This window comes from Gorilla gorilla, chromosome 23 (assembly GCF_029281585.2).
Source record: "Gorilla gorilla gorilla isolate KB3781 chromosome 23, NHGRI_mGorGor1-v2.1_pri, whole genome shotgun sequence".
Classification (NCBI taxonomy): Eukaryota; Metazoa; Chordata; class Mammalia; order Primates; family Hominidae; genus Gorilla; species Gorilla gorilla.
The window spans coordinates 38,032,410-38,054,260 of NC_086018.1; the positions used below are offsets into that span (position 1 = coordinate 38,032,410).

The 21,851-nt window shown below is 50.1% G+C and overlaps 2 protein-coding genes across 12 annotated transcripts in view; both read left to right on the forward strand.

Annotated features, from left to right (window-relative positions):
- The window catches only part of FAM83F (family with sequence similarity 83 member F), a 34,961-nt gene extending 34,340 nt beyond the window's left edge, over positions 1 to 621 (forward strand). The window contains exon 5 of the mRNA XM_004063509.5: positions 309 to 621. Within this exon, the coding sequence (XP_004063557.2) occupies positions 309 to 358 (50 nt within the window). The 3' untranslated portion in view covers positions 359 to 621. The remainder of the gene's footprint in view (positions 1 to 308) is intronic.
- Positions 622 to 10,096: 9,475 nt separating this feature from the next.
- Positions 10,097 to 21,851, forward strand: part of TNRC6B (trinucleotide repeat containing adaptor 6B) — a 296,357-nt gene continuing 284,602 nt past the window's right edge. For 6 of the 11 annotated variants that reach the window (XM_055374696.2, XM_055374703.2, XM_055374712.2 and 3 more), the window contains exon 1: positions 10,097 to 15,864. The gene's annotated coding sequence lies outside the window, so the exon portion shown is untranslated. Of the gene's footprint in view, positions 15,865 to 16,269; positions 16,448 to 21,851 lie in introns of those variants that run through there. The other 5 variants (XM_055374704.2, XM_055374710.2, XM_063704790.1 and 2 more) reach the window with 3 other exon arrangements.

Genomic DNA, 21,851 nt, shown 5'->3' on the forward strand with positions numbered 1-21,851 from the left:
TTGATGGTTGTTGTCATTGATTCTGCAGCCTGGATCCTTCCCCCACCCCTCTTTGGTCAGGAGATGGCTGTCACCTTGATGTCCCACCCAGTGGGGCTCCCGCCGAGGCTGCTGGGACAGGCAGAATCTTCCCTTCTACTTTCCCGGGTGCCCTATTGACTTGGTTTCCAGATCAGCAGCTTGGGAGGGAGACAGTGACCCCAGCCCCTCAACTGGAGATGTGGACAGCACACAGGGTAGGAACTGAAGCTGAATCCACCAAGCGTTTCACTTACATCCTTCCCCGCCTCTGTCCCTTGCCTCTGCAGGTAAAACAAGTCCCAGTTCTGCCAAGCCTAGCAACTGTGTGATTTCCTGAGCTGCGGGATGGTGGTGGGCAGGACGTGTGGATGCCTGCCTGCCCTGCCCTGTGCCGTGGAGAGCGCAGGTCGCACACTGCACCAGTTTGCACATCAGACGCCAACTGGCCTTCTGCCCTGCAGCCTCCGTCCTGGCCTCAGGGACGCTGGATCCCAAATGAGAGGGTCCGAAGCATCTCAGTCACACGCCTCCACCGGACTGTCGGTGGCTGGGCGGGGGTCAGTGCCACGGCCTCCTTGTTTACATGAAGTGGAAGCTTGACCAGTGTCTGCTCGCCTTTGTGCCCCACCCCGTCCGCTGATCGCCAGATGGGGTGACGGCCCATTCTTTAAACCTTTATGGGGCGGGGTGTCTGGGGCAGCTGCAGTGGCTTCTCCTTTCCCAGGCTTCCTGGTGCTTCTGGTTCCCCACGCCGCTCCCCACCCAAGAGATTGGTGGAATAAAAGGGAAGAGGGCAGGGCCCTGAGCCTGGGATCCCAAGTTCGAGTCTTGCTCTAGCCTTTGAACTCCAGATGTAAGGTGCAGCTGGAACTGCAGGGGCACTGGCTGCAGTGGCCTTCCTGGCCCCGTCCCTGCAGGCTCCTGAACTAGACTTGAATGAGGGGAAGATCCCGCGGCCTCCCGCAGTGAGGGGCAGAATTTGACACTGCTGTTCTGAGAGCGCTCGCACTGAGGTCTCTTTTTCCCTGCCCAGTGCCGTCCTGGCAGTCTCGGCATGAGTGGTCGAGACCTCCTCGGCTGCTGCCTGCTGCGGGCCTATGTGGGGGTCCTTACAGGGCCTTTACCTGGGACTGCTCCTTCCCTCAGTCAGTATACTTTGGTTTACAGCCCAAGGCAGGGAGGGAGCTTGGCTGAGAGGGGATTGGGGGTGTGGGAGGCTGGGCCCTGAGGACAGGAGCATTTGCCTTTTCTCCCTCAACTCTAACGGGGTCCTCGGACCCCTTCACCAACCAGGGCTTCCAGGTTACACTTTGGCCAGACTGGCCTTTGCCTCCTGCGAGAGTCAGGCCATTTTTAGGAGCCTGTGCCTTGCCAGAGCAGGTCAGCCTAATGGCCATGAGGCTGAGCTGGGAGACCCAGTAAGCAATTCCACTCTGCCTTCCCCAGTTGGGTGACTGGAGAGGGCTGAGGAGAGTTTGTGAATGGACCTGGGAGAAATTGCCAAACTACAGACTCTGTGAGCCGGCCCTGCCGGTAGGGCGATGGGAGATCCAAGTCCTGTGGAAGAGCCACGCAGCAGACTTTCTTGCCCTCTGACCTCTGAACCAAACTCTCATCCTCTTTCTTTCCTTCTAAAAAACCCTAGGACACTACCAGCACCTGGGGGAGGGGTACAGATGTCTGCAAGGCAGCTGATGTGAGAGCAAGAAAAGGGGCCGCTCTGGCTGGGCTGCGGGAGCCAGGCATTGCTTCTGAGGAAGCAGGAAGTGGGGACCACATGTGGTGGCCATTGAGGAGATGCGATCTCTCTGGCAGTGGGGAGGGGAAGGGAAAGGAAGGGTGAGCCTGTCCCCAGGGTCTTCTCTGTTAATCCCAAGGCTGGCTTCTAGGGCGTGTGGAGAAGGGACTCTGGCCCACCTCCCTGAGCTTTTATGAAGGTGAAATGCTTCTGGGAAGTGTTTCCTTAGGCACCAAGGCCAGGCAGTGTGGCATGAGCTCATTCTGGAAGGGAGGGAAGGGAGAGAGGGGGGAGGTGGGGTGTGGGGGTGTTACACCTCAGCTCGAGGGGGACACCTTGAAGGTATGGGACATGACGTGTAAACTGCAACGGGGCAAAGAGATCACTCTCTGGTGTGGAGGGTGGGTGTCTCTGGGGATTAGGGAGGCAGCTTGAGGGAAGGGACCAGCCTCCAAGCAAGTCAGCCAAGGGCATCTGTGCCTCCCCTGCCAGAAGAGCAGGCCCTGCTTTGTCCCTTTACCCTCTGTAGGCCCAAAGCACACCCAGGTCCCTCCCCTGCCCTGACATCTAATCTGGGAGGATCCCTGATTGGAATCTCCAAGTCACCACAGCCTTGAGCCAGGCCTTCCTTTCTGCCTCAGTTTCTCCATGTGCCAGGCGTTTTTCACACTTTCCTGGTAGAAATGATGGGGAGACCATATGTTAGGAAGCAAGTTGGCATAGTGGGAAGAGGGCCAGCCACAAGGCAGGAGTGCCCAGGCAGGATGCCTCTCCCTGCTGGCCTGTGTCCTCGTCCTTATAGCAGTGTGGACAAGATGGTGTCGGCACCCCCCGCTCCAAAAGGCTTGAGACAGAAACTGTAGTCCGAGATGGCAAGGATTTTGAACTCACAAAATGCAGCTCTTCATGTTTGCTTGTCTGCCTAGGCACCGGCCCACTCTGTTCTGCCTCTTGGCTTCTCAGCTGTGAGTACGCCTGCCCTCTGTTCCAGCACTTGCACATACTTTGTGAAGCAGTCTCTTACTCATCAAATCTCAAGGGTACATCTGGCCCTCCCAGTTGGATGGCAAGTTCAAGGGTGGATCATGCCCTTGGTCCCTGCACAGCAGCTTCTGCAAGGCTGGTTACATTGGAAGGGCTCTAGGAGGAACAGGATAAGGCAGCACTCTTGGGGCTGGGGTCTGGCTTCACTGCCCCCCCCACCCCCACCCCACACCACCACCAAGCTGCTGTCTGACTTTCTGAGTCAGCTTCTGTAGGGTAAGTGTTCACAGCTGGTGCAGCTCTTTGGGAAGCCTAACCTCCCAGTGAGCTGAGCCCCTGGTGCGGCCGCCACGCTTGCTTCTGCCCCACAAGGGCAGTAAGCACAGGACTCCTGGATGGATCTGGGAGCCTGCCCCTTGGGATTTGGCAAAACTTCCCATCTCCTTAGCTACCTGTCCTTAATCTTATCCCTGACCCCTCGAGGGCTTTCAAGATAGCCTCTGTTAGCATCACTACCCTCTGCCTGTGTAGAACTTTATAGAAAGGCTAGGCAAAAAATGAGACCCAGAGATATGGAAGAAACTGGCCAAAGAGGGGAAGTGGGCTATTTCTTCTTTTTTTCTTTTTTTTTCTGAGACAGAGTCTCACCCTGTTGCCCAGGCTGGAGTGCAGTGACAGCGATCTTGGCTCACTGCAAGCTCCGCCTCCTGGGTTCACGCCATTCTTCTGCCTCAGCCTCCTGAGCAGCTGTGACTACAGGTGCCCACCACCATGCCTGGCTAATTTTTTTGTATTTTTATTAGAGACAGGGTTTCACCATGTTAGCCAGGTTGGTCTTTATCTCCTGACCTTGTGATCGCCCACCTTGGCCTCCCAAAGTGCTGGGATTACAGGCCACCATACCCGGCCAGGCTATTTTTTTGTTGTTGTTTACTACTGTATTGCTTTTCTCTTTTTCATATTTATTGAGCACCTACTATATGCCAGTCACCATGCTAGATGCTTTAGTAACATGAAGGTTTCAAACTAAGAAAAGCTCAAGAAAGAGCCCTTTAGAAAGGTAACAGTTTTCCTGTGTATTCGGGGAGTGGGTCTCATAAAGTTGTATGATGAGAAGCGCAAGTAATTGTTTTGTTTTTTTTGAGACAGTGTCTTGCTCTGTCGATCAGGCTGGAGTGCAGTGGCATCAGCTCACTACAACCTCTACCTCCTGGGTTTAAGTGATTCTCTGGCCTCAGGCTCCTGAGTAGCTGAGATTACAGGCACGTGTCACCACGCCCAGCTAATTTTTGTATTATTTTTAGTAGAGACAGGGTTTCACTGTGTTGGTCAGGCTGATCTTGAACTCCCGGCCTCAGGTGATCCGCCTGCCTTGGCCTCCCAAACTGCTGGGATTACAGGCATGAGCCACCATGCCCAGCCTGGCTAAGGTTCATTATCCCCATCTTTCAGATGAGGAGGCACACAACTCTCCCCAGATCCCATGTCACAGAGAATGCAGGTCTGAGCCTGTTCCTTGAGCTCAGGGTCTCGGCAATGGTGATGCTTTGGAGCTGCAGAATCCTCTGTTGGGGATGGGGCTGCCTTGTGCATTATAGTACATTTAGCAACATCCCTAGCTTCCACCTACTAAATGCCACTAGCACTCCTTCAGATGAGACCACCAAAAATGTCTCCAGATGTTACCACATGTCCCCTGGGGGGTAAAAGTGCCCCCGTTGAGAGCACTGGCTCTTTTCTTCACAGTCCTGACCTGGTGGCCTGCACAGGCCACTTCTCCGAAGTGTTTCAATGCACTCTCTGCCCTGGGTACCTTGGACACAGCACCCTGGCCCAGAGAGGTTGGCTGACCTGCCTGAGACGCTGCTTCCTGGGAGACGCAGTAGCATCTTTCCTTTCTGTTCTGGTTATCTTTCTTAGTTCTTTACCACCTTATATTCCCCATGACAGGTGTGTTTATGTACACACATCTGCCTCACTCCACTCAGCTCCCTGTCAGGTTTCCTGCCAGTCTGTCCCTCTTCCTTCAGGCTCAGCTACGTCCTGCACAGACAGTACCACTGCACATACCTGTGTGTGCCCAGCAGTGGACCCACCTCCAAAAGCAGCCAGTGCTGACAGCAGAGAGCCTTCCACACTCAAGTCAGGCCAAGCAGGAATCGCTACCTGCCTGTCATGACCACATTCTCAGTGAACACTGACAAAGCCCCCTTAGCAGCTAATTAGCCCTGCTGTGCGCTAGGGATGCAATTTCTCATCTGGCAGTGTGCCACACTCCTGCCTCCCTGCCCAAAGGATGTAGTGGCTGCTGCTGATCGTCTGCACTGCTGTTCCAGGGGCAGGAGGTTTGCTGCAAAACAGGTACCCCCAGCTCAGTGAGCAGAGCCAGTCCAAGGTTGAGTAAGGAGAAGGGCAAGAAGGGCAGGCACAGCCGTGAGTATGTTCTGGGGCTAAGTAACCGTGAGATCAGCCCAGAGACCTTGCACAGTTAGGCAGGCCTGGACTTCTCGCCCTTCCCCTTGCAGCTTCTGCTCTCCCAGCTAGGGACTGAGGAAAGCCCTGCTTCTAGATGCCATGTGCTGCTGCCTGGCACGATAGGTACCCATCTGTCCTTGGGGTTCCTGAGCCTGGAGAGCGGGCTTTGTGAGCACTGGTGCCTCACCTGTCTGGCTCAGCTCTGCAACCACAATATATGCTTAATACCTATTTGTTAAATGATTGAAGACTTGACTGCCATTCAGTACAGAGAATTAGCCAGGTGAATAAACAGGAGGTGTCATAGACGTTCTAGAATTGATCATGACCCTTTCTGTCTCATTCCTGACTTCTAATACCATATATGCCAAATGGGGTTCTGCTGTGATTTAATTTCTTAAGAACTGGGTTTATCAAAAGTCCCTCCTGATCTAATCCTTTCCTCTAGGAAGGCTTCTCCTTTCTTCGTCTGTCCTAAGTGCATGGTCTTCATCTCCTGGGTGGTCCAGACTAGGTGGCACTGGGCCTGCAGGCCTCTAGCTGCTCAAGGATGGCCCTGTCTGCATGCTTCCTTTCAAAAGCTAGCACACAAAGGAGGGCCCAAGGTGAGGAAATTTGTCCAAAGTCACCCAATGAGTCGCAGGAAGGGCTAGAATCTGGTTATCTGGACCGTCCTAGAGCACTTTCACAGTGACAGGCGGCTGGAAACAAGTTTTCATTTAGAAAAATGGCTAGAAGTTAGGGCATTGCCTGCAGCCACTGAAAAGCAGCTTTAGGAGCAGATGTCCACGTAATAGAAGGAGATGGGCTAGGGCCTGCCACGGAAGCCAGCAAGCGCGTGGGAGCTGGGGGAGGAAAGGAGCAAAAGGCAAGAACAGGCAGTATGTCCGCGGTGCCCACGGTGCTGTGGGTACAAGCAAGGGGAAAAGAGCCCATGGTGTGCAGAAAACCATGTGTCATGATTCTCATTTCCTGCTCGCAGCTTTGACTCCCTGCCTCATCTCTTCCTGGAAGTGTCTTGGAAGTTAGGCGACTGCACAGGGAAAGGTTCGCTGCAGTGCTTGCAGGCCTGCACCCATTTATTCATCCAGGCTGGGTGCCCGGCCTGGGGATCCATGGTGAGCGAGGAAGGCATGGTTTTGAAGTGGTATGCCTGCATGACCTTGGCGGGAGCGCATGGCATAGAGAGGACAGGCTTCAGAACAGGCAGGCAAGGGCTGAAATCCTATCTCTGCCACCGAACAGCTAATGACCCCAGCAAGCAATTTCACATCCCCGAACTTTCCTGTTTCCTCACGTGTCAAATGGGGATGATCTCGAGACGACTCTCCAGAGTAACCACGTGAAGCACCTAGCACAGGGGCTGATGCAAACAGCTGGGCATTGGAGGAGCCTCCAGGGGTGTCACCTCCAGTGGCTTATTTTCCTTTTGGGATCTTCTCTCCTAGATCCTCCCCCTTAATTCCCTGTGAAATTTACCACTTTCATATTGAATCGTTGGCACACAGGGCTAACTGCTTGTTCACCTGAAGGAAGCTACAGAGTTCAGGTTTCTTTTTTCTTTCTTTCTTTTTTTTTTTTTTTTTTTTGCTTTTTTAAGATGATCTTGCTCCATCACCCAGGCTGGAGTGCAGTGGCGTAATCATGGCTTCCTGCAGCCTCAAACTCCTGGGCTCAATGAGTTCCTTGAGATCTTCCATCCTCAGCTTCCCAAGTAGCTAGTAGTAGTAGTGGCTTGCACCAACGCTCCTGCCCTAATTTTCAATATTTTTTTGTAGAGATGGGATCTCACTATGTTACCCAAGCTAGTCTTGAACTCCTGGCCTCAAGTGATCCTTCTGCCTTGGCCTCCCAAAGTGTTGGGATTACAGGCATTAGCTACCACACCTGGCCAAGGCCCAGGTTTTGACAGAAAGGGAGAGACAACCTGCCAGAGATGCCATTTCGGAGCCACTCTGCTTGGCAGGGACCTGTGTTCCCCTCCTGCAGGTTCATCCTTAGAGGGCTGCGGTCTTATCTGGTTGTGCAAAAGTCCCACAACCTTTCTGGATTGATAGTTTGTGGTGAAATAAACAATTTTAGTTTGTTTGGAGAATCTTTTGTATACAAAATACAAATAAACCTAAATCAAAGAAATAGAGCACGTCCGGAGAAGTCTGCCAACCCTTCTCCAGGCCATGGGTCTTCCCAAGCCAGGCCTGTACTCCTCATGTAGATTCCACACCCCGCCTTGATGTCTTTGGCTTTCACACTAGTGACTATAGCCTGGTGGGACGGGGTCTAGGGGCCACAGTCCTGGTCCTGCGCAGGTGGCCCTGGAGAGAAGCCTTGGAGAACTTGGAGAAGCCCACGCGGCTGGCAGCATCACGGTGAGAGGCTGACACCTTGTGGCTGGCTGGCAGCATCACGGTGAGAGGCTGACACCTTGTGGCTGGCTGGCAGCATCACGGTGAGAGGCTGACACCTTGTGGCTGGCTGGCAGCATGCGTCCTTCCTCCCCTAGGTCAGCTAGACGGCCAAAGCAGGGATCTGCAAGCTCCTTCTGTGGCGGGCCAAAAAGTGAACATTCAGTGTGTCTGTTGCAGCTACTGTCATAGCACTGAGGCACCCCTAGACAGTACAGAAACAAGCAGGTGTGGCCATGTTCCAGTGAAACCTTATGAATACTGAAATCTGAATCTCATAATTTTCATGTATCACAAAGTAGTAATATTCTTTTAAAATGCAAAAGCCGGCCAGGTGCGGTGGCTCATGCCTGTGATCTCAGCACTTTGGGAGGCCGAGGTGGGTGGATCACCTGAGGTCAGGAATTCGAAACCAGCCTGGCCAACGTGGTGAAACCCTGTCTCTACTAAAAATACAAAAATTAGCCTGGTGTGGTGGCACATGCCTGTAATCCCAGCTACTCGGGAGGCTGAGGCATAAGAATTGCTTAAACCTGGGAGGCAGAGGTTGCAGTGAGCTGAGATCATGCCACTGCACTTCAGCCTGGGCAACAGAGCTAGACTCCATCTCAAAAACAAACAAACAAAAAAACAAAAGCAAAAACCAGTCTTAGCTCACAGGCTGTGCCAAAACAGGCAGTGGGCTGGATTTGGTCCTCAAGCCTGGGTTTGCTGACCTCTGGCCTAGGACACCTCTCCTTTATGCCTCCGCTCCCAACACAGACTCTCAACTCTCATGTTTACCTTGTCATTGTTCTGTCAAGAGGAATTCACTAGTCTCACTCCTCCAACCAGACCGCTGCCACTAAGGCTTCTTCTGAACAGAAATTCTGGATTTGTTCTCACCCATTTCATAAATGTACATAAGCACCCATCAGGTGCCAAGCCCTGTGCTGAGATGCCTGCAGAGCCCAGAGTTTTCACCAACTTTTTTTTTAAGAGATGGGGTCTCTGTTGCCAGGTTGGAGTGCAATGACATAATCATAACTCACCGCAACCTCAAACTCCTAGGTTCAGGTGATCCTCCCGCCTCAGCCTCCCAAGTAGCTGGGACTACAGGCATGCACCACCCTGCCCAGCTAATTAAAAAAAAAAACTTTAGGGATGGGGTCTTGCTATGTTGCCTAGGCTGGTCTCTAACTCCTGGGCTTAAGTGATCCTCCCACCTCAGCCTCCCAAGTAGCTGGGCTTACAGGTGTGAGCCACTGCACCTGCTCAACATTTAATTTTTTCATTCATTCATTCGTTCATTCATTTGTTCAAATGAACTTATTGAGAACTTACTGTGTTCCAGGCACTGTGATAAGATAGACCTGGCCTTTACCTTCAAATGTTCAGAACATGGTTAGGAAGATGGACACTGGGAGGCAAGTGTTGTGATGGGAAAGCACAGCATGTAAAGAAGCCCAGAGGAGGCACTTAACCTGGGGGAGAAGAACAGGGTAGGCTTCCTGGAGGAGGAGGTAATCTCTGAGCCGACACCTGAGGAGTGAATGGAGGAGGGGACAATGAGGCAAGGCATTCCAGGGAAAGGTCCAGAGCCTAGACAGAACTCTTTTAGGAGAATTATGAGAATCACAATTATCGATGACACAGTGAAGACTCAGATAACTCAAATATAGGTTTTGCCCGCAAAGCCTTCCTGTCTGGTGGGTGAGACAGTCTACAGCAAGCTGCTCCAAGGATATGGAGAAAAAAGTTTTTCCTCTGGCCTTGTAGGATTGGTTATTACTGAGCCTGGAGTACGCAAAGGCCAGCGAGTGCTCCTAAGGCGGGGAGGGGGCTGCCTTCACCACGGTTGCTCAGGAAATCTGCCAGGGGAAGGGAGATGTGGGCCTGCCTCGGCTGCAGAAACCCCTCAGAGGAGGAGGAGGGGCTTGAACTGAGCTTTGAAGAAAGTGTAGACTTGGGGACAGGCAGAGGAAGAGGGGGCATCACAGGCAGCAGAAACCGCATGGACAAACTCTCTGCGGGAGAATGGGCATGGCCGGGCTGAGGGGTCCCTGGACAGGAACCAGCCTTCCCTATGCACCTGCACCTGTGAGTCTCACAACAGCCCCAACAGGCAAGTGTTATTTTCCTCAATTCTACCAATTAAAAACTGACCTTGGGCAACTGCTTAACCTATCTCTGCCTTACTTTCTTCATCTGTATCTACCTCAGAAAGTTACTATGAGGACTGAATAAGCTCATACATATACAATGCTTGGAGCAGAGGCTGGTACTAGAGCTGGCTTCATGGGCATGCAACCTGTGAACACAGAACCCCATGCTTTCATTTTCCACTTAGTCCTGCCTGGCATAGTATGCAGTTTTTTTTATTTGAGATGGAGTCTCCCTTTGTTGCCCAGGCTTAAGTGCAGTGGCGCGATCTCAGCTTACTGCAACCTCCACCTCCCGGGTTGAAGCAGTTCTCCTGCCTCAGCCTCCTGAGTAGCTGGGATTACAGGTGTGCACCACCATGCCCAGCTAATTTTTGTATTTTTAGTAGAGACGAGGTTTTGCCATGTTGGCCAGCCTGGTCTTGAACCTCTGACTTCCATGATCCACCTGCCTCTGCCTCCCAAAGTGCTGGGAGGATTACAGGCATGAACCACTACGCCTGGCCTGGTATGTGGTTTAAAATGTTAGGTTTTATCATTATCTTAGGTGGAGAATAACAAATCTGATTCAATATATTCATTTTAGAAACGAGGAAACTGAAGCTTAGATAGTTTGTGTGACTTGCAAAAAGTCACGCAGCAAACAAGCTGCAGAATGAAGGGTGGAGATGGAGAGATAGAATTCTCATCTTAGAGGTGAAAGTAGGATAATGACCCAGCTGAGCTTGCTGAGTCCTGCGAGCATCGCACGCCCCCAGAGACAACATAAGGAGAGAAGTGCAGACAGACTCCTTTGAAGGAGCTTAGAGAAAGAGATGGTAGGGAAAAGAGCATGAACAGTTGTAGAGGTAGGAGGAAAGCTGGCTATTTGGGGAAGCAAAGAAAAGATTCTCAGAGTAAAACGTATTGGTGAAGCCATGGAAACAAGGACTGAGAAAGTCTCTTGGATCTTGGCCACATAAAGGTTATAGATGAGCTTAGAGAAATGAATTTCAGTAGAGTTAGGGCTAGAAGCCAGGTTCAGAGAGAGAAAGAACGAGAGAGCATTCCTGGTGGTGGAGATGGCTGCAGGCCATTATTTAAAAAGCTAGGATAAGAAAATAGAGAAGAAAGGGAAGGAAGCTATTTGAAGGGAGTGGGAGAAAAGCCAGATCTCAGTTGGGACGTAGAGGAAGGACCACCAGAGGCAGTAATTTAGCCGGAAGGAGGTGTACTTCTTTCCTTCAGTTTATAGGGGGTAAAGAGGATGGGGCTGAGATACTAAAGACTACGAGGACAACTGTTCATTGAGGGCTGGTCATCTCCCCAGCTGCACTGTGGGGTTCCCAAGTCAGACATCCCAGAGGCAATGTAGCAGCGTGGACAAGAGCTTACTCATTGGAGTCAGACTGCCTAGGTTCAACGATGGGTTAGTTAGCCCTTCAGTGCCTCCATTTTCCTATCTAGAAAATGTGGATAACAATGGTTGTTGTGAAGATTAACAGCCATAATCCACGTAAAGCCCTCAGTACAGTGTATGACACACAGCAAGTGTCCACCAAAGGGTAGTTATTAACCGTAATCCTGGTTCTCTTGTGAGCTGCCTCCTGTGTGTCTAGCATTGGCCAGCACACATGAGGGGGTCCAGTGTTTGCTGCTTAACTAAGTAGCTTCTCAGGAAGTGTGGTCATAAAAAATGATAGGTGATTTAGAGGGTGAGACAGACACAAGGGATGTGTTGCACAGTAAATGCTCCCAGACATGCAATAAATGCTTATAAGCATGCCCTCTGTAATCAGCACTCTCTAGAGAGTTTCCCTGCCTCATTGCTCTTGGTCTTTGGCAATGGCTACACCCACTGCCCAAGCAAGCAGTATCAGCTGTCAGCTGTCCCCTTGTCTTTTGGATCAGATTCCTTTACAGGGATCTTCCCATTGTTATAAGCTTCAAGAATTGGAGAATGCTTAATGAACACTTCCAAATTCTTCATAGCTATGAGGGGCCAGTGCAAAGGGCGGAAGGAGTTCTTCTGTGCCACAGAAATTAGAGCTGGAGCAGATCCAGCTTGCTATCCCCCCTTCCCCCAGCTTGTGGGTTATTGCAGAATTGTTCACAAAAATTCCCATTGCCTTGGAATTTGTCCAAGCCAAGGGCAGGGATCACAACACAACCTCTCAAGGGAAAAAAGGAAGGCCTGTTGCTTGAGATGGCTCAGAGCACTTTTGGTATCCAGCCAAGGCAGCTATCACTCATGAAATCTGCCTTCCCCTCCAGCAAAAAGCCAACTGTATAGAACACCACATATAGAGCGCTAAGAATAGCACAGCGCTCCAAGAACATAGTGCACTTGGCCTGCATACAAGTGTGCAGGGCTTAACGAGTCTTTTTACTCTGAAAGCTGGGTGGGTTGGAACAAACAAACAGAAAAATATTTTCCCCAAGTAGCATACAGAGAGGAAATGAGAGCGAGCACAAGAGAGCACCCTGGCATAGCATTCTCTGACCTGGGCTGCCTTTTCAGGGTATGAGTTGATTCCACAGGCACCAAGGCATGCCTGTAAGCCCTACAGTGCAGACACCCTCACCCCAATCATTGGCTTAACATTCACACCAGGCTGAGTAAGCCCCAAAAGTCCTGTCATTGGCTGTGACAGGAATTGAAACCCATCTTCTCCACAATAAATATTTGATTGACAGATTGGCTTCCTTCCTATAAGTATAGAAAGCGAGGGCAGGTTCCATCCAAAGCCGCAGTTCTGGGTGATGAGAGCTCTCAGAGGCCAGAAAAGACCCTGAACCACATCCCACTGTTTGTTGGAAGAAGAAACTCATTTGTGGGTCTGTTCATAAGAGTCTGGGAAGATAGTCTCCTTAACAGTGTCTGGATGTAACAGACTATGGGAGGCTTTTACTTTATAACTTTCTATATTGTCTGAAATACAGAATATTAAATATTGAGTTAATATTATATTTACTCAATGTTACTTTTTTTTTTGAGACAGGGTCTTGCTCTATTGCCCAGGCTGGAGTGCAGTGTTGTGGCTCACTGCAGCCTTGAACTTCCAGGCTGAAGCAATCCTCCCGCCTCAGCATCCCGAGTAGCTGGGACTATAGGCGCAGGCCACCATGCGCAACTATTTATTTTCTTTTTGTAGAAATGGGCTCTGCCTGTGTTGTCCAAGCTAGTCTCAAGCTCCTGGCCTCAAGCAATCCTCCCGCCTTGGCCTCTCAAAGTGCTGGGATTACAAGCATAAGCCAATGTGCCTGGCCTCAATGTTACTTTTATGATCAGAAAAACGGCCATCTTATTTGGAAATTATTTTCCTATTCTCAAGTGGGCAAATAGGAGAAGGTTTCAGGCATTTGTTTTGTCTCTGGGAGGGAAGGCACAATGAGGTGGAGTGGACAAATTGCTGAGGCCTTTATGGACAAAGATTCTAAGAAGAACAGGCTTTGGCCATCTCTGGATATTCCCATTCTGCTCCCTGCCACCAGAGAGCAAATGTTGTAGGTCACCACACATCACCAGTCTCTTGCCTAGCTAACCGTAACTCATTCTTTAGTTCTCCTTGAAGGTGTCACTTCTTCCAGGAAGCCATTTCTGTCCCTCCCGAGATGGAGTCCCATGTCCCTACCATTTGCTTCCAGGGCACCTTCTCACAGCACTGCACCATGGTTATCTGCTTATCTGCTGGACACCCCTACTCGACTGAGGTCCTTGAAGGAAGAGAGAGTGTATCACTCATCTGCATAGCCTTTGTAACTTAGTAAAAGTGCCTGACATGCTCACTAAACATTTACTGAGTAATTATTTATTTGGGGGCCTTTTACGATCAGAACAATGTGAAGGACACAAAGATGAAAAAGAAACCATCTGCTTCAAGGTACTTACAACTGAAATGTATCAAACAATTACCCAGAAAGTCAAGCACCAACTTAAGTGCTAAAATAGGGGTCCAAGCAACCAACTTCAAAGATTAGGAAGGTTTTAGATTCTGAATGTTTCTCATTCATTGTGTTTTTGAGTTCAGAATCCCCATATTGGAAGGCTAATATGGGGTATGTGCATACAATTTTAAGGATTCACGTTCTTACAACCTATATTAGAATCTGACGCATGATCTTTCTTCTGTCCTTCTTGCAGTTGCCCTAGGAATACATGCCACTTACTCTTAATTGACGTTTATGAAATACCTTGGCTTCATTTGCTGAAAGGCTCTAAGTGTTGAGCATTGTTACTATGTTACAATGGTTGTTTTATTATTAAAGCAGTGCCAAGGAGGTTACACAACAGCTTGGATCAGGAAGTGAAACAAGGGCGGTGATCCCACTGAAGCTACAGGGGATGGGGATTTGGGACGGTAAAATGTTAATTACCCAAGATGGAATGTGGGCTAGAGTCCAGCGTTGTGCTCCTGGAGATCATTTCGGTCGCAAAAGCTCACTGGCAATGGGTCCTAAGCATCCTGCCCTCCTCTGGCTGAAATGTTGGATTAACTTCGATGAATGCTGCTATAGGGAAAGAACCCAGTGGCCACCAGCCAGGAGCACACGTCTTGCTCAGCATCAACTATCCTGGAAGATTTCCAGGAGCTGAAGGGCTGTTCTCTTTGCATGCAATAAATTATTCATTTCTAAGACGATTTATTCTGTCTCTCTCTTTAGACTTGATTTCTCCTAGTTTTCCAGCTCTTGAAGACTCTCTCCAAAGAATGAGTTGTAGATGGTTGGTCAGGGGTTGCGAGTGGTGCCTAGGCTTCACATAAAAGGAGGCAGAAATGTCTACCTTAACTTAAAGGGGAGAGGAATGGGTCCTGGGGAGGAAGATGTGGTGGAGGCAATGACAACCTCTCCATAGTAAGTCCCCAACAAAGTCACTTCCAGAAACTGACTGAAGACTTTGAGTTCCAAATGAAACGTTTTTAAGATGCTAGGTTGGCTGACAAGTACATCGTCTAAGGTGGAGGCACTAAAGCATAATAAAAAGAGTGAAGTCTCTGCAGTTTGACCCAGGACCAGATGCCAGGCCCACCAACGACTCTGTATCTGGATGACCTTGGGCAAGTTTTCTAAGCTCTCGCCAGCCTTAATTTCCCATCTATAAAAACTGGATACTGCATTACTCCCAGGTTTAACCAGATAATGTTTGTGAAGAAAGCAGCCCAATACTTGGCACAAAATAGATAAGGGAGTCACTATTATCATCAACTACTGGCCAAACAACCAGAGTTGATCCCAAATCCCCAGTAAACAATTAACCGTAGCAGAGCGAATCCGGATCTGATGCACCTATTTGCCCAATAAGGTGCCAGGAAATAACACAGTGGAGTCAAACCAATGGTATTAGCCCTTGTTGTTGGACGGGCTTTCTTGCTGTTCCACCAATAGCTTGAAGATTTGACTGGGGAGTGACATACTGACAGTCCAATGACGCACAACCAGCCCACACTCAGCACTTCGGAGGGGATAAATCAAGGAGCCGGCACGTATGGATTCCGTTATAGGGCAGTACTGGTTGGAGAGAGGAGCTTAGGGAAACAGCGCCGAGGCAAGGCACTAATGAGCTAAAAATAAAGAAAAAAGACGATGGTTGCGCCAAGCGACCTCGGCCGCCATCATGCTCTAATTTCCCCTGAGTCTCTCTGGGTCCTCGACCGAGGAAGCGGCCTCTGGGATGCTGAGGGGGTGTGTCCCCACATGATTGGCTCAGGCAGCTCAGCCAATCCTAGCTCGTTAAACGGGAAGCACTTAACCAATGAGGGGCGAAGGCAGCAACGAGGAATTGGAGGGGCGGAACGACAGCTTGACGGGCACAAAAGCCAGCCAGTGAGAGCCGGAAGCATCCTCCCTGCGGCCAATGGAGTGGGGCTCTGGGCGGGCCCCCGAGTGTTTGTGTTGTGGTTTTGGGGGAGGGATGCGGAGGGGAAAGTTTGTTTATTTTGTTTTTAGTTTTTGGGGTCCCCGTGCTGCTGCAAGGCGAAACGGGAGGGAGTGACCCCTGCGCCCCTCAGTCCCCCCTACGACGTCGCCTCCATAGTCTGCGGAGAAGCGGGGACTGCGCGCCTCGCCTCACAGCGAAACGCCGCGCACTCGGAGCCGGCACGGCTCGGCGGTGAGTGAGGTGAGGCGGCCGCGCCGTCCTTCCCCTCCCCCGCGACCCGCCGGGACGGAGCGGGGCGGCCGGGGGTCGGCGAGGGCGCCCCCGGGGGCGCGCGGCGCGGCCCGGGGCGGTGAGCGGAGGCGCGGCGTGTGCATGTCCTCGCGAGGGAGCGCGCGTGGGGCGGGGAGCGGGCCGGGGAGGGGGCGTGAGCGCGCGCGGGGCTGGTGCGGCCGGCGGCGCTGAGCGCGCGCTCCGCGGGAGCGGGCGCCGCCGAGATTTGAGTCGAGGGGCGGGGAGGGACTCGGGGCGACGTCCGGCGCGCGGGCCGGGGCGCCCCGAACGGCCGGGCAGGCACTGGCGGGCGCGCGCGCGGCTCCGGGCGTCACGCGCCAGCAGGTGTGAGCTGGGGGAGGGCTTCCGGGTGGGCTGGCCCGGCCGAGTCGAGTTCGCTTCCCGTCTCCGGGGGGCCTCGGCGCGGGGACACCTTCCCGGCCCGCGGAGGCGCGTCCGCCCCTGGCTGGCGGTGGCAGAGGGAGGCGTCAGGCCTCGGATCCTCGGGTCCCTGCGCAGCGTCCCGGCCTGTGTGCAGGACCTGCGTGACAAGGTGAATGCGTTCCACACCCCTCGCCAGGGCCCTGCGTGTGCGGCCACTTGGGGAGGCGGCTCAGACTCTGGACAAGGAAACGAGGGGCACGGAGTGTTTTTACACCTTCCCGTGGTCCGGTGCCCTTCAGTTCCAGACTACCGGTTTATTCGGCTGTAGAGGCTGGACATCCGATCCAGCGAGACACGCTGTAGTGGTTAAAGACGTCCAGTAACGGTCACCTCTAGTCAAGCGCCTTAAGGACCAGCTTATTCTGAATTCTTTGGAATTCAGGTTACCAGCCTGGGACTTTAAGTTCGTGCTTTCTCATGTGTTTTGGCTGTTTTATTACTTTTTAGCATCAGTGCTAGAGATTGAACGAGAGGATGGTGAATTTCATGTTGGTCATTTGTATTATAATTTAAGCAAAATTATACAAAATTGGCCAAAGATATTTCTTCATAGTGAATAAAACAAGCCAAGAATCAGTGAATGAAACATTAGTGCCCCCACCAACAGTTAAGTATATATAGAAAGTGTGTAGAAATGATAGACATTGGCATTTTGTGAAAGTTTACTAATAGAGGTTACTTCTCTCTTCGCTGTGGGAGATTTCAGTAGTATAAGGTTTCTCTTGATTTGGAGAATCATCAGTGATCTTGGCTTCGAAAGTACAGATGTATTTTGGGTAGTGTTGTGTAAATGCCTCTTATAGAGCGGAACTTTTAGCGCATTGTCTGCAGTGTGCGGCATGGCTGTAGGCAGGTAGTGGGAGGGCTGTGTAGTGCCCACTTGCACGAAGGCACACTCACCAATATCCAGAATACAAATCAGACTGGCTTGTCCCACGTGGGACGTGGTGATGATGGTGATAATAATACTTTTATATTTTCTTAGTTCTTTACTATTATTAAGGGCTTATCCCAAACACCATTATTTGAGCAGAGTGGTTTCTGATAGGAATTCCGTAGCTGCTTTTCTGTGGTAACATATAAATGTCATGTCCTTGAAAAAAATTGCCCTCATTCAAATGGAAGCACTTAAATTTTTTTTTTTTTTGAGACAGAGTCTCAAAGATTGTGCCAGGCTGGAGTGTAGTGGCACAGTCTCGGCTCACTGCAAGCTCCGCCTCCCGGGTTCACGCCATTCTCCTGCCTCAGCCTCCCGAGTAGCTGGCACTACAGGCGCCCGCCACCACGCCCGGCTAATTTTTTTGTATTTTTAGTAGAGACGGCGTTTCACCATGTTAGCCAGGATTGTCTCGATCTCCTGACTTCATGATCCGCCCGCCTCGGCCTCCCAAAGTGCTGGGATTACAGGCGTGAGCCACCGCGCCCGGCCTTAAAAATGTTTTCAAGTTGGAGCAATACCACTTGTTGAAATGGCAGTAATAATATTAGCTAACATTTATTGTATGCTTACTCTATGCCAGCCTTTTTACATTTTTTCCCCTAATTCTTAGCCCAAGCCTGTGGGGTAGGTATCGTTACTATTCTATGAATGAGAAAAGGGATCTCCAGGAGCCACACAGCTATGCAGTTCCAGGGCATAGGTTTAGTCTCAACGTCTGTCTGGTTTGAGAGCCTACGCGTGTTTCATTTTGCCTCCTCCCTGAATTATCAGAGGGAGAAAGGGCACTGAAAAGTAGAGAGGAATAGAAAAGGAGAATACCACTGATGATTAGGTTGCCCATACCTAACTTAAGAATTTAAATTAGGCTGGGCGCGATGGCTCACGCCTGTAATCCCAGCACTTTGGGAGACCGAGGCAGGTGGATCACTTGAGGTCAGGAGTTGGAGACCAGCGTGGCCAACATGGTGAAACCCCGTCTCTACTAAAAATACAAAAAATTAGCCGGGCGTGGTGGTGGGCGCCTGTAATCCCAGCTACTTAGGAAACCGAGGCAGGAGAATCGCTTGAACCCGGGAGGCGGAGGTTGCAGTGAGCCGAGATTGTGCCATTGCACTCCAATCTGGGCAACAAGAGCGAAATTCAGTCTCCAAGAAAAAAAAAAGTTTACATTAAGCTCATTCTTGGCTTTTAGAAATTAATAACATTTTTGCAAAAGTACATCTTATTTCTTCCCTGTTTAATTTTTATAAAGATTGTAAAAATACTTTTTAGCTCAAGAGTTCAAGGCTTTCAGAGCCCTTTGTGCAGATCTCTGCTCCAGTCCCGGGCTATTGTGTATTGTGATAAATTGTGGGCTCTTCCAGGGACTAAGTGTTACTCATTTTTCTATCCAGCACAGTGCTTGGCACATAGTGGGAACACAGAAAACGTTAGTTGACTAACATTTGATTCTAAGGAGCAGAATCAAAGTGTAGATTTCGGATTCATTTTAGTCGTTGAATTGTGCAGTTTTAGTTTAACAGGACAATAAGAAAATGACTAGTTCATGTGCAAAATGCGCGTTTTGAAAAAATACTTAAATGGAGCAACTCATGGGGTCTTGGAAAATTCTGCCAGTTTGCTGGATCTCTCCATTCTACTATCATGTTTGAGCTTCTCTTCCTCTCACTTCCAGAGTTCTGAAAGAGCAGTCTATGCTGGCTGCTTCCCTTTCTTCACGTCTTCACTACACAGTCATTCTTTAAACTTTTGCAGCCAGATTGTTCCAAGGTTGCCAATTACCTAGTGGGTAAATTTCCCACATTGGCCGGGCGTGGTGGCTCACGCCTGTAATACCAGCACTTTTGGGAGGCCGAGGCAGGCGGATCACGAGGTCAGGAGATCAAGACCATACTGGCCAATATGGTGAAACCCCGTCTCTACTAAAAATACAAAAAAATTAGCCGGGTGTGGTGGCGCACGCCTGTAGTCCCAGTTTCTCGGGAGCCTGACAGGAGAATTGCTTGAACCAAGGAGGCGGAGGCTGCAGTGACCTGAGATCGCACCACTGCACTCCAGCCTGGGCAACAGAGCAAGGCTCCGTCTCAAAAAAAAAAAAAAAAAAAAAAAATTTCCAAAACTCTCTCTTCAGGTTTCATCCTTTTCTGTCTCCCTGCAGCAGCCAATCCTTTTTGACAATTCCTATCCATTTAAACATTTTTTAAAAAATAACATACAGTAATATTGACTTTTTATGTGTGTTTACAGTTCTGTGAATGTTCACACATGAATGTACACAGTCAGGATCAGAATGGTTCCATCACTCCAAAAAAAACTCCCTTGTCCCATCCCTTTGGATCACGGCTTTCTCTTTTCTTTTTCCTTCCGTCCTTCCTTCCTTCCTTCTATCCATCCATCCGTCTTTCTTGTCTTTCTGACAGAGTTTCGCTCTGTCGCCCAGGCTGGAGTGAAGTGGCATGATCTCGGCTCACCACAACCTCTGCCCCGCTCCCCGCTCCCAACTTCACTGGGTTCAAGCGATTCTCCTGCCTCAGCCTCCCAGGTAGCTGGGATTATAGGCACGCACCACCATGCCCAGCTAATTTTTGTATTTTTAGTACAAAGAGAATAGAAGGTAACATTTGTTCATTTATTTAAAACATTTATACACTGCTGGCTGGGCGCGGTGGCTAACACCTGTAATCCCAGCACTTTGGGAGGCCGAGGCGGGTGGATCACGAGGTCAGGAGATGGAGACCATCCTGGCTAACACAGTGACCGGCCAGGCTGGTCTCGAACTCCCGACCTTAGGGATTTCACCATGTTGGCCAGGCTGGTCTCAAACTCCCACCTCAGCCTCCCGAAGTGCTAGGACACGGATGAGCCACCGTGCCCAGTCAGCTTTCTTAACTCTCTGCCTTTTCTTAAGTTTTTCTAACATCGTACTGTCCTCCTCCTTACCTTTTGGGGCATCATTCCTTTCCTGACTTCTATCCCGGAGATAAACACTAAGGTCAATTACTAAGGGCTCCTTTTATTGTTTTATTTTTCTCTTTTTCTAATCTTCATAAGTGTTATTTATGAGACTTAACTGTCACCTCTGTATATGCTAGCCTACATATCCATGCCTCACCTCTCTTCCATACTCCAAAACAAAATCCATATTTACCTGCTGGCATTCTTTTGTTTTTGAGATGGAGTCTCTCTCTGTCGCCCAGGCTAGAGTGCAGTGGTGTGATTTTGGCTCACTGCAACTTCTGCCTTCCGAGTTTAAGCGATTCTCCTGCCTTAGCCTCCCAGGTAGCTGGGATTGCAGGCGCACACCACCAAATCTGGCTAATTTTTGTATTATTAGTAGAGACAGCATTTCACCATGTTGGCCAGGCTGATCTCGATCTCCTGACCTCAGGTGATCTGCCCACCTCAGCCTCCCAAAGTGCTGAGATTACAGGCATGAGCCACCGCGCCTGGCTGGCATTCTTTGCTACTTCTTCGTACTCAGTATGTTGAAAGTCAGGTAATGCCTCCCATTAGTATTAGTTTCTGTTATTGTTAGTTTCTATTAATTATTATTCTATAATTTATAATTATAGTTATTATTAGTGTTTTTCAGTGGTGCCATCATCCTCTCAAGTTTGCAACCCTGGAGCATTTGGAGGGCCATATAATAAACTCTGTTATTTCAAACCTGGAATCCTGCTACTTAGTTACGATACTGGCTGCTGCCCCTTTGCTACCAAGCCAGCCGGGATCCAGCAACCTGAGAGGAGCATGGGTAGTTGGAGCACTTAGAACACCTTTAGGATTGTACCATTTCCTTGTGGTCAAAACCCTTCTATGACTTCCCATTGCACTCAGGCCGGTTTGGGATTTTACTTTTTATCCTATGAGGCTCTGTGTGTTCTGGCCTCCCCATCCTCCTCTCACTTCTTTCACACCCCATCCTCCTCTCTGAGCATCTTAACTGCAAGGTCCTTCTTTCAGTTCCTCAAATTGCCCAAGCCTTTTCCGGCCTTAAGGCTTTTGTTTTTGTATACACCTGCACCACTCTCTTGGCTTGGGCTGTCCTTGCTCTGCTTCCCACTAGCTTTTACCCAGCTAACTTCAGGTTCAGATTAAATTGTCACCTCAGAAAGGCCCTCCTTTATGCTGTCGTCCCACTACCCCCATCCACCCTCAGTTAAGACTGGCAGAGCTCGTGTTATTTTTTCATAGCTCTCACCACAATTCATGATCCAGGACCATGTCTGTTTTGGGCCTGAATCTCAGTGTATCTCCAGAGCCTGGCCAAGTGTCAGGCATACAACAGACTTCCAGTAAATATTTGTAGGCTTTGTTGTAAGTCTGGGCTTTTGCTTTTGTTATTTATTGCTATCCTGTAGTTTTTTTGTTTTGGGGTTTTTTTTTTTTTTTTTTTTGAGACAGAGTCTCGCTCTGTTGCCCGGGCTGGAGTGTAGTGGCGTGATCTCGGCTCACTGCAACCTCTGCCTCCGGGGTTCAAGCAATTCTTCTGCCTCAGCCTCCCGAGTAGCTAGGACTACAGGTGTGCACCACCACACCTGGCTAATTTTTGTATTTTTAGTAAAGATGGGGT